We start from the raw sequence: 13844 nt of genomic DNA on the forward strand, positions 1-13844 counted from the left end.
ATGCAGATCCTGAGCCAATGTTGGTGCTAACAAAACAACGGTCCAGGTTGTTCTTGTTGCAGTCACGCACCCTTGACCCTGTTGATGAATGGCAGTAAGGTGAAAGTGGGGGAATAGTATATAAATTAGGCCGAGAAAACTAATAGTGCTTTGGAGTTGTGTGCTACTATTTACATTCCTGACATTTTTTACACAGTAAAAAACTGTGATGTGTTTTTACAAATCATCACAGTGAGAAAGAACATTTATTCCAACATTTAGCCTCAGTAACTGTAGGTGGCACGTTTAGCGTTCATGGATGCTTCATTTGCCTGAATGCGCATGCTAAATCTTGTGCTAGCGCTAGTTGGCATTAATGATTGACTGCAGATTACAGTTTTTAGAGTTTTGAATCTTATTTGGATTTTTTTTTTTTAAATATTCATGACTACAAGCAACATCCAAACTTACTGAGGTATTATTCATCAAGATGTTAGGATTTATCTACTACATAAGGATTGTGTGGATGTGATTTGATTGACAGCACTGTATTGGTACAAACAGATTTGTGTTCAGGAAATACTAAATTCTGACTGGTGCACAGAAGTAGGTGACATTGCCAACTTACACAAAACAGCACAGCCTGAAATCTCTCAACAGAAATAACCAAAATTCTGTGTTTGCCAGAAATCTCTGTGTTCATATAGGAATCTATTGTGACATTTAATGGCCTTTTTTGTAGTCTATGAATAAGCTCTTTGACTAAAACAGGTATGATGCACGGTAACAAAACCTTGAGCACAACCAGCACAAGCATTTTACTCCACAGCTGCTAATGTTGGAGCTTTTTCACTGTGGACTAAAAAACATGTAAAGCACTTGCAATCTTGTTTTTATCAGTGCTGCTCTTTAAAGGTATAAAAGTGACAATGAAGGACTTTGTAGAAGTAAAACATGGGCTCAGATCATTAGCTGCCCAACTGCTATATCATCAATGCACAAACCATTCATTAAGATTACACTGACTATCACAAATGCACATAGCCCAAAGCTTCTCAGTCAACAAAAGGGGAAACAAATTGCTCACCTTTTGCAAAGCTACGCTAATTAATCTTCACAGGCAGCCTCTGACCACATTGACAATATACTGTGTTAAACTGCAATACCGGGAATCTCAGTGGGCGAGGTAAAAATCACAGGTTGATATTGCTATCCCAACAACAAGCAGGTTAATGAACAAAGTTTTAGAAATGCTGGCAGATGTGTGTGATCTTTGGAGTACAAAACAATATCAAAAGCCAAAAACACAAAAATACACAAAATGGTCATCAAAGCTTTGGCAAATCTAGAATTTTACCTTAAATTTGACATGCTGTGCCACTTTACTCAAGGTGCGCAAAATGAAAAACTGATGAATAATGAATGAGGATCTACTGTTCTTCAGAACTAAAGAGGAACTATTCATGGAGAAAGGTCCATATGACCTAATAACATAATAATTCATCAATATACTATCATCTAGGCTGTTGTGTGGTAACTAATCATTATCTCCTATCAAGTATCCAAGAGCTATTTAATAAAAAAATGTTATTAAATCATTCCTAATTCATTCCCTAGTAACTGCACACATTTTTGTGCAACATAATGCGATGTGAAAATAGTGCAAGGAACGCGAAAATATAGATCAGAGAACTTGTGTGCTCATATTTATTGTTTTCAACTAGAAAATCAGAAGTAAAGAGAAATGACTGCCTAGCCAGTGTGAGATTTTTACTTGTCATGTGCTCATGACACAGTGAAATGCAAAGTAACAGTTCCACAAAGTTACGCATAACAACAAGATATGACAGGAAAAAAACTTCCTTAAAAATAGAACAAGTCATAAAAAATGAGGACTAATGAAATTGTAGATTGCAGTGCAACTTGTGCATGAGTTGAAAGGAAGGGTTCATGTTCGCTAAATTTGAGTAAAGTATAGAGAAACCTGACTAGCCACTCATGCACAACTCTCTTGAAATTACAAAAGCCACTTAATTTAGCCATAGCCTTGCCAGATGGTGGAAAGTTTGCCAGACGGATACGGTACATCCATGCAGAGTTAACAATGTACAATGGTCACATTACCATTGTCCCTAAACTGACTGACAACCTGCATTGTTCCAAAGTATACTGCAGCCATTTGTTAATAAGACAAATTGTCTAGTTGCTCTGCAGCACACTCACAGGAAGTCTTCCGAGGTATCTCTTGTAGCTGTATTTTACACTGATGCAGCAGCCTTAATCAATCAGCTTTACAGCGCTGCATGGGCCATTGTTCAGTGCACCTCCGCTCCTCTCCTTCTGCCCTAAATATTGTTGTCATTTTCTGGGGAATACCTGGCAGTGTCTCTGCACTTCAGGAGAAGGTACAGTAAAGCCTGCTGTACTTTTTTGTGTCGGTCTCACAGTGATTCAGCTTAATAATGTGGTTGGCAGGGCACTATACTGCAAGGACGCAACCTGCTTGGTCTCAGGGCTCTGAGGATTTGTCAGGGCTTAATGTGAAGCATTGATTTCATGTTTCATTTGACTGTGGGGGAAGTCAGTGGGGAATCCAGTGCTTTTCAACCGCTGCTACTCTAAATGAAAAGAGAGGATATGTGCACTGTTGTCTACTGTATGTTATTATAGTGGCCGTAGACATCCCTCACACCCATGGCTGAGGAAGTTACTGATGAGATCAAGAACATGAAACCACATACGGCAAGGTTGCTACCATGGAGATAAGTGCATTAAAAGGTAACCACCATACACCCTAGGCCAACAGTGGAACAATGACAGCAAGTACGCTCTCAAAACACAGCTAATTTGGTACCTTTTTAAAAAATTTATCAACTATTCATTACACATTGTGTGAGACAGACTTTGATTCTGATGGCCTCAAACCAACACCACAACAACAGGGTTGAGGACACATGGTGCTCCCCTCACATAATGAAACAGCAAAGATTAACTTGTGCAGGGAGAGTTAATTAGTTTTAATTCCTCCAGCAGTACCTTTAAATTATCTCCAAATGCTGCAACAAAATGGAACTTTAAATTACCCTGTGCAATAGAACAATTAATGGGATTCATGAATGCTTCCTTTTCAATTTTTTTTTTCCTCAGTCCATTCAGTAACTGTTGAAAGTGCACATTTCCATCACTGAGAACATTGTTGAATTAAGTGTTTTTCCTGCTCAGACACCTAAATGGGTGAATTCTGATGTTTTCTAAAGTATCGCTATTTCTAACATCTGCTGAGACCCACAGTTTATATCCATTACATGTCGAAAGCATTCTCTACATGTCATAAATTCACAATGTCTGCTGCTCCTGTTCGTTCTCTGTTATTAGTAATAAATGCCTGAATGTCTTATTCATTACCTCTGTTCAAATAGACTGAGGAGCCAAACTGTCAGGGTGGTAACTATGTGACTATCAGTGCAGCTATATCTGAGTTTTTATGGCGTGCATATGTGTTTCTCATGACTTTCTTTTCAAGGGAATGCCCATTCGGTTTAGTGTTTGGGAGACCACAACAGTTGGAATCAAATGAGGTCGTCGCACGGCTTCGGTGGCAAAAAAGATGTGAACGAAAAGAAAAGGGCGACAGGAAGCAGGGTGGGAAAGTAAGAGACAGAGAGAGAGGAACAGAGAGAAACCGAAGGAGACAGACGTAGAAAATCACTTAGGCATGGATGAATGCGGCTGGTACAGATGGCAGCTTGAGCGGAAAAGCCTTGAAATTTGAAACAGCAGCTTCAGAGCCTTTCTTCCTGAGAGATGGAGACAAGACGCTGGTGGATAGCACATTCTTTATACTGTGGTATTTTCTCGAGGAAACACCTGCTTTCAACATCTTTCTGCTGATTCTTGGGATTCCTTTCTGTGCTCTCTGAGGAGTGGCCTGTAGTAGACGTTAACTATGCGTCTGATTGTTAATATTTAAGAACGCATTGTTTTCACAGCACAATATCTGACAACTGAATGATTGTGTGTCATTGGTTTTAAACAGATATTTAACATTATCTCTGTTTTAATGGCAGCAAGATCCACTGTCTCTGAAGCGAAATGGATCAATTTCTTTGCCCCACTAATGTTATTCACTTTTAGACAACTATCACACATTCAGTACATCCTGTTTGAGAGGTGCAGCTCTTTAAATGTTAATGGATTGCTTGCATTTGCACCACATGAGCCACACAAGGACAGGATAAGCACATCATTAGACTGAATTTGTGATATTCGGTGTGATGCGGGACTCATTGCAGTTGTCGCCGAATTGAAAAAGAATTTAAGTCAAAAGAGAAGGCAAGCATTGGAGATAACAATGCTGCCAAAGTGTTTTTAAATCTGCCAGAGTGTGATGCGAAGGGATAAGCCTCTTTTAAATCTTTCACTTTTTGTTTTATGTAGTAAAGCGGATACCAGTGAGTGCATTTAAATTTTACAGTATGGCCTGGAGTTTTTTTTTTCTTCTTTTTTTTCTTTTGAGTTTTGTTTTTGTCCCGGTGCAAAAATGAAAGCAGCACAAATGTACGTGCCTTGCAAGAGCATTTTTGCACTTTTGCCTGTGAGTTAGTTTCACAGCTCTTTGGTGAGAGGAATGTCACAGCTGTGGTTGTGTTTATGCAGATCAGGCACTGCAGCACAATTTTGGTACTCATTTTTGGCATTACAGTGGGTATGCATTTTAATTGAGCTACTGTACTGGAGACAGTTGTGACACAGTGTGGATGGAAGACTCACGCAAACTGACATCTTTCAAAACCAGGCAAAGCTTCTATTTTTGTTGAATTTTGCAGCATTCTATTGGATTTGAACATGTTCAAGTTCAACTTTAAATGCACATCTGTAGAAACTTCCAAGAATCGTTGATCTACTTTTAGTGCAGAATGTAAAAAGCTTCACTTTCACATTGATAGCCCCTGTAGCCATGTTCTAGCTGCAGTCTTTATTTTGAATTTGAAGTCCTGTGAAATTCTGCATGTTTTGGGTGAATGGTTGAATTGCAAACCTGGACATGTCACATGAATGTAAAATAATAAGCACTCTGCATTCTGTTTTTGGAAAAAGACTCCAAGCTAATCTACAGACACTTTAGGATTTAAAGTTTTGCAAATCACAAGGAGTATAGCAGGTATCCTTAATGAACTGTTTTGAGCTTTATAAAAACATTCTTATGACAATCTAACCTCCAAACAGCATTTTTTTCTATCAAAATTGAAATAATGTAAAAGCTGCCAGTTGTTGTGATCATGTAAACAATCAAACTTCTCTAATTTCCTTATATGTGTTTAAATGCAGTTTAGTTTCCACATGAAAATATAGTTACATATGCAAATTGCTGTTATCAGAATATATTTTGAGCACACTGTTGCACATAAGAGGAGTTTTCATTGCGGAAAGGACATCATCTACCTGTGCAGATGCATTTGAATGCTGTGCATCATGTTTGGGAGGTTGCATTGGGAGAACGATCCCTTGAGGGAAGGTGGTTTGGACTCTCCTCCCATCTCTTTAGGCTGCCTTTTAAAGGAATAACAGGAGCTGACATGACTGATACGACCTCTGAAATGAGTTTGCAACACCCTCACCTGCTCCATTTTGCCCATACGTTTGTGCTCAGCTTAATGAAAATTGAGCCACAATGTTCTCAAGCTGGTGTGATGTGACATGACTATTAAGGTGTTGTTCACCTCAGACAGGATGACAAATTAAACATCAGCACACAATCACATGGTGCACACTGGTGTGTTTGACGACCGTGGAGCTAATCAATAAGGCAGGGGTGTTATGACATCACCGGTTGCTAGGGTAACTGAATCCCCAGAGCAGATGGTGGTATGTTGGATGTGAAGCAGGAAGAGAGTCGCTGCATGAATGTGTGTGTGTGTGTGTGTGTGTGTGCGTGCGCGTGTGTGTGTGTGTGCGCGTCGGAGTGCGCGGTCGTAACAAGTGACAGTGATGTGACATGGACAACACATTAGATGACGCCGTCAGTCGAGTAGCTGTCTTGTAAATGTGTGTTCTGCACTATTTATTGCCACTAATTCCACTCAGTGAGTCATCAGTAGATAAAAGGCGGGCACATGCACATTATGGACAATGTTTTAGGTGTTATTTAGTGGCACTGAACACAAAATGTACCCTGCAGGGCTACAAACAAGGGAAAATACTCAGAGTGAATAATGATTGTGCAAAAAGGACATACCCAGCTCAATAAAAACAAGGGAAGCAGTGAAAGAGAGGCACTCAGTGTGCTGTGTTTCAACCATCTGTCTTTGCTGAGCTGGGAAATTCCCTTTGTGCAATTATTTTCCTTGGTGGGCAGGTTACCTCTGTGTAGCCCTATTGGGTGTCTTTCGGCTGTAGCATCAGTGAAAAGGAACACTTTAGAGGTGACCGACTCTGTGTATCTTTTTCCTTTGTTGGTGAAAGCAGGGGGCAGACAAGTATTATTCTCTGTATCTCTGCATTATTAGGTTGAACTGCACTCCTTAGTATTATTGCTGCCAGTGTATTATCATAGTTACATTATGAAATTCAAACAGCAGCTAATTTGAAATCATGTTCAGCGTCAACAAGCAACATTTAATGATTTTTTTATTGCACGTTACATAAAAGTGGTGTGCAGATGCAGCTGTTTAATAACATATTTGAACTTAAAATGCTTCGAGTTAAAAAAAATGACACTATGTCAATACAATAAATCACTGGTATGTTATAAGTCATAATTGTTGACAATCATTCCAAATGAATAAACCCTTACTATTTTTTTATAGCTGCATGCAACTTTGCCACATTGTGTTAAAAAACATTTATAAAATGCTCTATGCCTGCTTAAAGCACAGTGTTACTGACATTTTTTCCCAAATCTGCAGATATCCGCATATGCACAATATGCCTATAATTAATGTACCTCGGAGCAGCCTGGTGAAATGATCAATGAGCAGGTATGCTGCACACCTTCAATGATAGTTCAGAATAGATGATGTTTTTCTAATGAGCTTCACCATTAGCCGGCACGCTCGCTCGGTAACCTCCCCTGTGGCCTTCTTCACTGGCAGCTCCCTGATTGAAGTGGGAGAGCAGCATCTTGAGGTGTGTGTATGTGCAGATGTAACCGGTGATTTCATGGCCGGAGGGAATGTTGTCAGGCAGATTATGTCTAGTTTACGATCAGTTATGGCGTACATCTCCTGCAGGTATGCAAATCAGGCTCCAAAAGTGCAGTAAGGTTGAGCAGACAAAGGTAAAAAAAGACGATACAGAAAGCAAGATAAGTATTAAATAAACCCACATGTGCTAAGAAACGGTGCTCAGATGTGAGAAAACTTCTCTTTTTTTCTAGGTCAGTGCCAGTGTGGACAGTGTACTTGCCACCCACCTGGGGACAGTCGTGTTCACGGCAAAAACTGCGAGTGTGACGACCGTCAGTGTGGGGACATCAATGGAGAGGTTTGTGGAGGTGAGAGCACACACACACACACACACACACACACACACACACACACACACACACACACACACACACACACACACACACACACACACACACACACACACACACACACACACACACACACACACACACACACACACACACTCACACACACACACAACACATCTCTGTCCATTAGAGGCTGTGCATTTTGCTTCACAACCGGCAATATACAGATGGCAAGTCTGTGTTTTGACATTGCTGCTCAGGATGTGTGGAATAAAAGAGGAGAGATGTGATTTGAGGCGTTCAGTGTACTAGAAGTTAACGTACTGTTCATTTTCTGCATAGACAATGGGCTTCATGCAAGAAGTACTCATATAAACAGATTTGTTCTGAAGTGGTGAGCACGAGTGCAGGGTATTTGTTGGCTCAGAATGGGCCTTTAGGGGGTGACGATGCACAACAGTAAGCATGATCAAGTCTGCATGCATAACAGCAAAGAGTCTGTGTTGCCATTTCTGTTTTATGTCTGAACAAAAATGTCTATTTTGCTTGAATAAATGAAACTCCAACTAAGAAAACTGGTTACAATTATTAATTTATAGTTTTAAAATGTCAATTCTTGCATTTCTAGCATTTTGGCACCAGCAGTTTTCCTTTAGCAGTGGCTACAACAGCTCAAAGCATTCCTCTTTGCAGGAAAGAGACTTTGTGGCACTTGTCGATTTTCTTACAGGGCAGAATTGTAAATGAAATGAATGAGTGGTCCAGGCCTGCTGCAGAGGTCATGCGTAGATAGTATTTCTCCACACTGGGGGAAAAAATGAAAGCATTAAGTAACGCTGGCACAGCTAAATTTGTAGAGTTCTTGAATTTCTTGGTGGGTGACATTTTTTGTGAATGAAACCTGTCAACAAATTGAGTAGAAACAGTAGCCTGATACAACAATAGGATGTCAGGTTATTTTAGACGTGGCAACAAGTTAATACGGCCAAGAGAGGTTGCTGAATAGGACTTGGAACGCTCATACAACCAAGACGAACAGAAAAACAGTGGAGGTTTGGGAAAAGAGTCCAAACATGGACTCACATTCATCCAGTGCAAGATGATGGACAGTTTGAGGACTTCAAAGATGAAACAAATGAATAAATGAGAACAGAACTACCATTCCTGGAGCATCTCAACAGCAAACATCACATGCTTGTGCTCCAAACTCTGTTGCCTGCAATGCTTCTTGCAAGCCAAAGCTACATTTTTTTTTTGCTTTGTAGAAACCTGAGCAGTTTAAACTTCTGTACAGCGTCTGCACACATACATCCACTCACTTTGAAACTATGCCAACAGAATGTGAGCGAATTTGAAGATCAATACACCTCAAGCCTATCTGCTCTCGCCGATATCCACAGGCACAACCCCTCTAAACCCTCGAGCTTCATCTGTGAGAAATTGCTTTAATCCTTTGAAGCTCCTGTTCGAGGTCTGGGGGAAGTTTGTGGTCTTAATTTGAGCTGTTTAGGCTCATAGCCGCTGTAATGGATGGATCGCAGGAAAGCATTAGATGCTCATTTGAAAACGATGTTTCCTGTTGCAGATGCTGAAGCTGCCAGAAAGAGATAGAGAGAGAGAACAGAGGAAGTCAGATGAAAGAATTGCACATTAAAGGAGTGTAGTGCACCTGAAGGAAAGCAGGAAAATGATTATTTTTCCTCATTATTTTGAGAACATACAGTATCTTTTGGATGTAGGGACCACTCCGACATCTGATACTCTATCTTTGCTGTACTTAAAGTGTTGGAAAAATGATCAAACATGACGCATGCACAGCTTTCTAAGGACTAAAAAAGAGCTAATGTTACACTACAGTGAGAAGAATTCCCTCTACAGGTGCATCAAACAGAGAAGTGACTCTGTCAAGTGTTCGGTCAGCACAGTTGCATCCATCCATCCATTATCTATACACCGCTTAATCCTCACTAGGGTCGCGGGGGGAGCTGGAGTCTATCCCAGCTGACTCGGGCGAAGGCAGGGGACACCCTAGACAGGTCACCAGTCTGTCGCAGGGCTACATATATAGACAAACAATCACTCTCACATTCACACCTACGGGCAATTTAGAATGATCAATTAACCTCAGCATATTTTTGGACTGTGGGAGGAAGCCGGAGTACCCGGAGAAAACCCACGCATGCACAGGGAGAACATGCAAACTCCATGCAGAAAGATCCCGGGAAAGCCGGGACGCGAACCAGGGATCTTCTTGCTGCAAGGTGAAAGTGCTAACCACTACGCCACTGTGCAGCCCAGCACAGTTGCAATCATAGATAAAATCTTAAATTGATAACTATCTGCTACCATACAACTCTGCATGTGTAAATGTTCCTGTCTGAGCAGGGCTTTTTAATGTTCTAGTGGGGCTGTGCCATTTTGTATCAGTGGTGCATTGCAGCGTCTGAGGGTAAGTTTCTCTTTTCAAGGGGGGGATGCAGTATTTATGTGAATGGATTACTGGCACTCATTGTGTACTGAGCTGTCCAGAGACAATCCTTCATGAGGCTTCTGGGGAGAGCCTGTCTGAGCACCAAACACCAACGCAGCGACGCACACAGAGCAAACACAAACACATAAAGCACACCCCCACACCCGCATGCTGTGAGTCTGACAATTAAGTCTGTATACTCACAGGCCAGTGGAAGTTATTGGGTGTTTTGAGAAGGCTGAGAGGCACTCCGAACAAGGTACCCAGAGTGACAAGTAGGGGATCGAACGGAAAAAGAGCTTCATGGCGAGGAGGGGGGGTTGTTAGAAACTTCCCAAGCCAAGTGCTGTCAGTGCCCCTGGATGTTTGGGCCTCAGTGCAGACAACAGAGGAGAGACAAGAGCATAGAATTCAATCCTTCAGTGTTAACAAGCTTGTCAGTCAGCTCGGTCCACACTTGGCTCTGGAGAGTTTTCTCCAAAAACACAGAGAACGAGGGGAGGGAGCAGCCAAAATATTCACTTTACACACTGCAATTAAGGCCTAAGTGCTCCTTCTTCAGGCCTCTAGGGGCATCTTTAGGATATTAGATAGATGGTAGAAATGTTGGATGGAATGTGGACAGCTATGGGGATGGTTATGACTGCATAGACAGTTGTTTGAGGATATAACAGAGTATCCATTAAATTAGGGGTTTGGTTCACCTGGTTTCAACACTTTGCTTTTTCAGACACTCCCGTATTATTACGTGTCAAATCGGATGTAAAGCGTCGCACCTTTCAAAACAGCAGAATTTTACACATGGAATTATGACTCACGTCAGTATTTAAAAGTCTGAAACCAGTCATTATGTTAACCTCAACAGGGACTGAGGATGGTATTAGCTCTGCTGTCTCCATAGCCTGCTGTATGTTCGCTTTCCACTAACACTTATGGTACTGTTAACATCAATGATTGCTTTTCTCTTATGTATGTTCCCCACTAAGACGTGTCACATAAGTGCAAATGCCAAGTAAATACATGCAGTCATGTGACTTTACGTTAGATTGTGGATTAAATGGTGAAAAGGTGAGGGCTGAATTCAAAAGTGGTGACCTTAAACATTAGAAGGAGGAACTATAAAGTTTACAATGAGAGATTTATACCCTCTAGGATCATAAAAGTATAAGGAAAACCACCTTACAATGGGACACATGCTGCAAAAATCTCTGTCTTTACACAGTAATAGTTTTTTTCAAGTCCAAATATCTGGTATCTTGTGGACTGTAGTTTCAATACACTTGCCAAACCATTCTTGAAAATCTCTATTAAAAACTTGTTTCAGTTTAAACTGCATAAGCTTGTTATCTCTTCCATATTGTTTTTCTGTGGCAGTGAGTTCTTAACCTCCCACGGACCCTCTCTGCATACAGTGCAGGTCTTTGCAGGGTTAAACACTAGTTTTAACCAACACCTCCCCTCCCCAGTCCATCTCTAAAGCACAATTCCTGCTCTGTGAGAGGCAGGTGCAGGCTAATTGAATGAGGGCTAGGTTGCCGTTCTTCCAAAGCAATTAATCGCTCTCCCAAGCTGGCTGATTGAGGCAGCCATGCATAGACTGCCATGGCTGCCACTCCACTCCATCTGAGACAGATGCTGGCTTGCTTTCATTTATGACTTCCTACCTATGCAACCACCACAGACACGCATTTTTAATACACCACCCACTACCTTTACACCTCGGATTAACTGAAAACTCCTTCAGCACCAGAGAGTGAGGTGAGGCAGAGACTGAGAGACAGTGAAGGACAGACAATGCTGATATATTTACGTTGATCACCAGTTGTTGATTTCAAATTTAAAAACTCATCCCTACGTTTCAAAGTTACATACTTAGTTGAATATTAAATCATCCCTGCAGACCCTAAATTGGCTTAAATGTATAACTTTCATCCCCTACATAGTCAGTTATTACTCTGCTCACACTGTAAAACTGCTCTACACTACACAATGGCATGTTGTAATATTGAAGCAATTCAGCCATAAACGCTAAAAAGTATTTCTTCATACCAACTCTTAATTAAATGCAAGGTTGCAAGATACAAATTAAAATGTATTAATTTAGATAAACCTTTGAAGTTGCAAACATTGTCTTGATGAGCTGGTTTGACATAATAATGTTGGTAATCATGCCAACTTAATATTGTGAGTGGGGATGTCCGATAATGGCTTTTTTGCCAATAACTAATATGCCGATATTGTCCAACTCTCAATTTCCGATTCCGATATCAACCGATACTGATATATGTGGGCTATTTAACTAATTTTAGGTAACATCACATATCTCCTGTGGTGGAATTAACACATCATGTCTCATTTTATTCTGATGCCCCATCGGATGCATTCTCAGGTGCAACAAGGCTTTTAGATGGAAACACTGTCTGTGCAAAATAAGAAAACTACTTCAACTTAAGTAATGGAAAAAATGCCATATTTATGCCATTTTTATGAAAATTATTTTTATTTGTCTTAAACAACAGTTCACACTCTCCCTCCCTCCCTCTGTGAGTGCAGTAAATGCTGGCGAAATCCAGCCATTATTTTATTAGTTTTCATGATAGGCAAAAAAAAAACCCCAAAACACGATTACGATATTGACCAATAGTACATTTTTATGCCAATATCGGGCCGATAATATCGATGGGGGATATTATCAGACATCCCTAATTGTGGTTGTTCTGACATTTATTTATTCATTCAATGAGTTCAAGCAAAATTTAAGTTGTAGTGAATTAATAAATTTAGCTTATTAGCTTTTTATTTCTCCACTTTGATTTCAGGATTCCAGATTCTAAGAAAAACTTTAAAATGTGTGTTTCTGTTATCAATTTTTGCCTAATTGGTCGTTTAAAACACAACTGATTGTAGAAGAGAGACTAATTGCCTGAACTTAATATAGTTTGTTGGTTGAACAGGATTTCAATAGAAGTTGTTGTAACTTAAAAAGACTGATGCAATCTGTTGTGTAGATGGGAAGCTGATGGGATTGGTTTCTTTGGTTCGTTACATATGAACCCCTGGAAGCGTGAATCCATGTTTTTGTGACTGTCATCGACACTCCGCAGCTTCAAGATGGAAATGCTTAGCTATAGAGTTGACTGCATATGTCCCTCATATGTCTTCCATAGGTTGTAAAAACACCAAATATACCTGTTAATAAGGAAGAAACAAAAAGTTAAATTCCTGCAGAGGGGTTCTTTCACTGTTCCACTGTAGAACGGCCCATTTGTGGTGGTGGTGGTGTTTAGCTGATCTTTGTATAAAGTTACTGATGATTTGCTCAGAAAAACTTCAGCATCAAACTCAGTTTGAATGAATAGTTCAATATCTGAAATACACTATTTTTTAAAATTTATTTCTTTATTTGTTTTCCTTCTAATCCAAAGTAACAAGTTTCATCCAGTCTAACCTCTTAAACTCACTAATCAACACTTTATTTCGGGTTCATTTAATCGGCACAAAAAAAATTAAGTTTCTTTTATTTTTAAAGTTTAGCCAGGTGCTTTAACTTCTAGAGTTTCTGCTGATTGCTTGGCAGCCTTTGCAGCAAAGTAACTCAGGTTCACCATTGTGTTAATTAGTGAGCTTTCGAGGTCTTAGTTTTAGTTTTTTTGTTTTTGGACCAAGACATACTGATTGGTTACCCCTTTCTTTTCATCTAACTCTTGGCTAGGAAGTGAATAAGCATGTTGTAAAATGTCTTGCTATGAATCTTTGTTGTTCAACGCAGCAGCTACAAAAATATAAATCACTAATTAAAATAAATGAACTTTTCTACAGATATAATTTCTTATAAATGGATATACTGGGTACATGTTACACAAGAGTAATCTTTGAATAGCGCCTTTAAAATGGTAAAATCTGTTCATTTACTGCTTAGTA

At 40.0% G+C, this 13844-nt stretch overlaps 1 protein-coding gene across 1 annotated transcript in view; it reads left to right on the forward strand.

The window, feature by feature from the left end:
• The window catches only part of itgbl1 (integrin, beta-like 1), a 43740-nt gene that overhangs the window by 20397 nt on the left and 9499 nt on the right, over positions 1-13844 (forward strand). Inside the window, exon 8 of the mRNA XM_023293305.3 lies at positions 7355-7471. Coding sequence (XP_023149073.2) covers positions 7355-7471 — 117 coding nt within the window. The remainder of the gene's footprint in view (positions 1-7354; positions 7472-13844) is intronic.

This window comes from Amphiprion ocellaris, chromosome 11, assembly GCF_022539595.1.
Source record: "Amphiprion ocellaris isolate individual 3 ecotype Okinawa chromosome 11, ASM2253959v1, whole genome shotgun sequence".
Classification (NCBI taxonomy): domain Eukaryota; kingdom Metazoa; phylum Chordata; class Actinopteri; family Pomacentridae; genus Amphiprion; species Amphiprion ocellaris.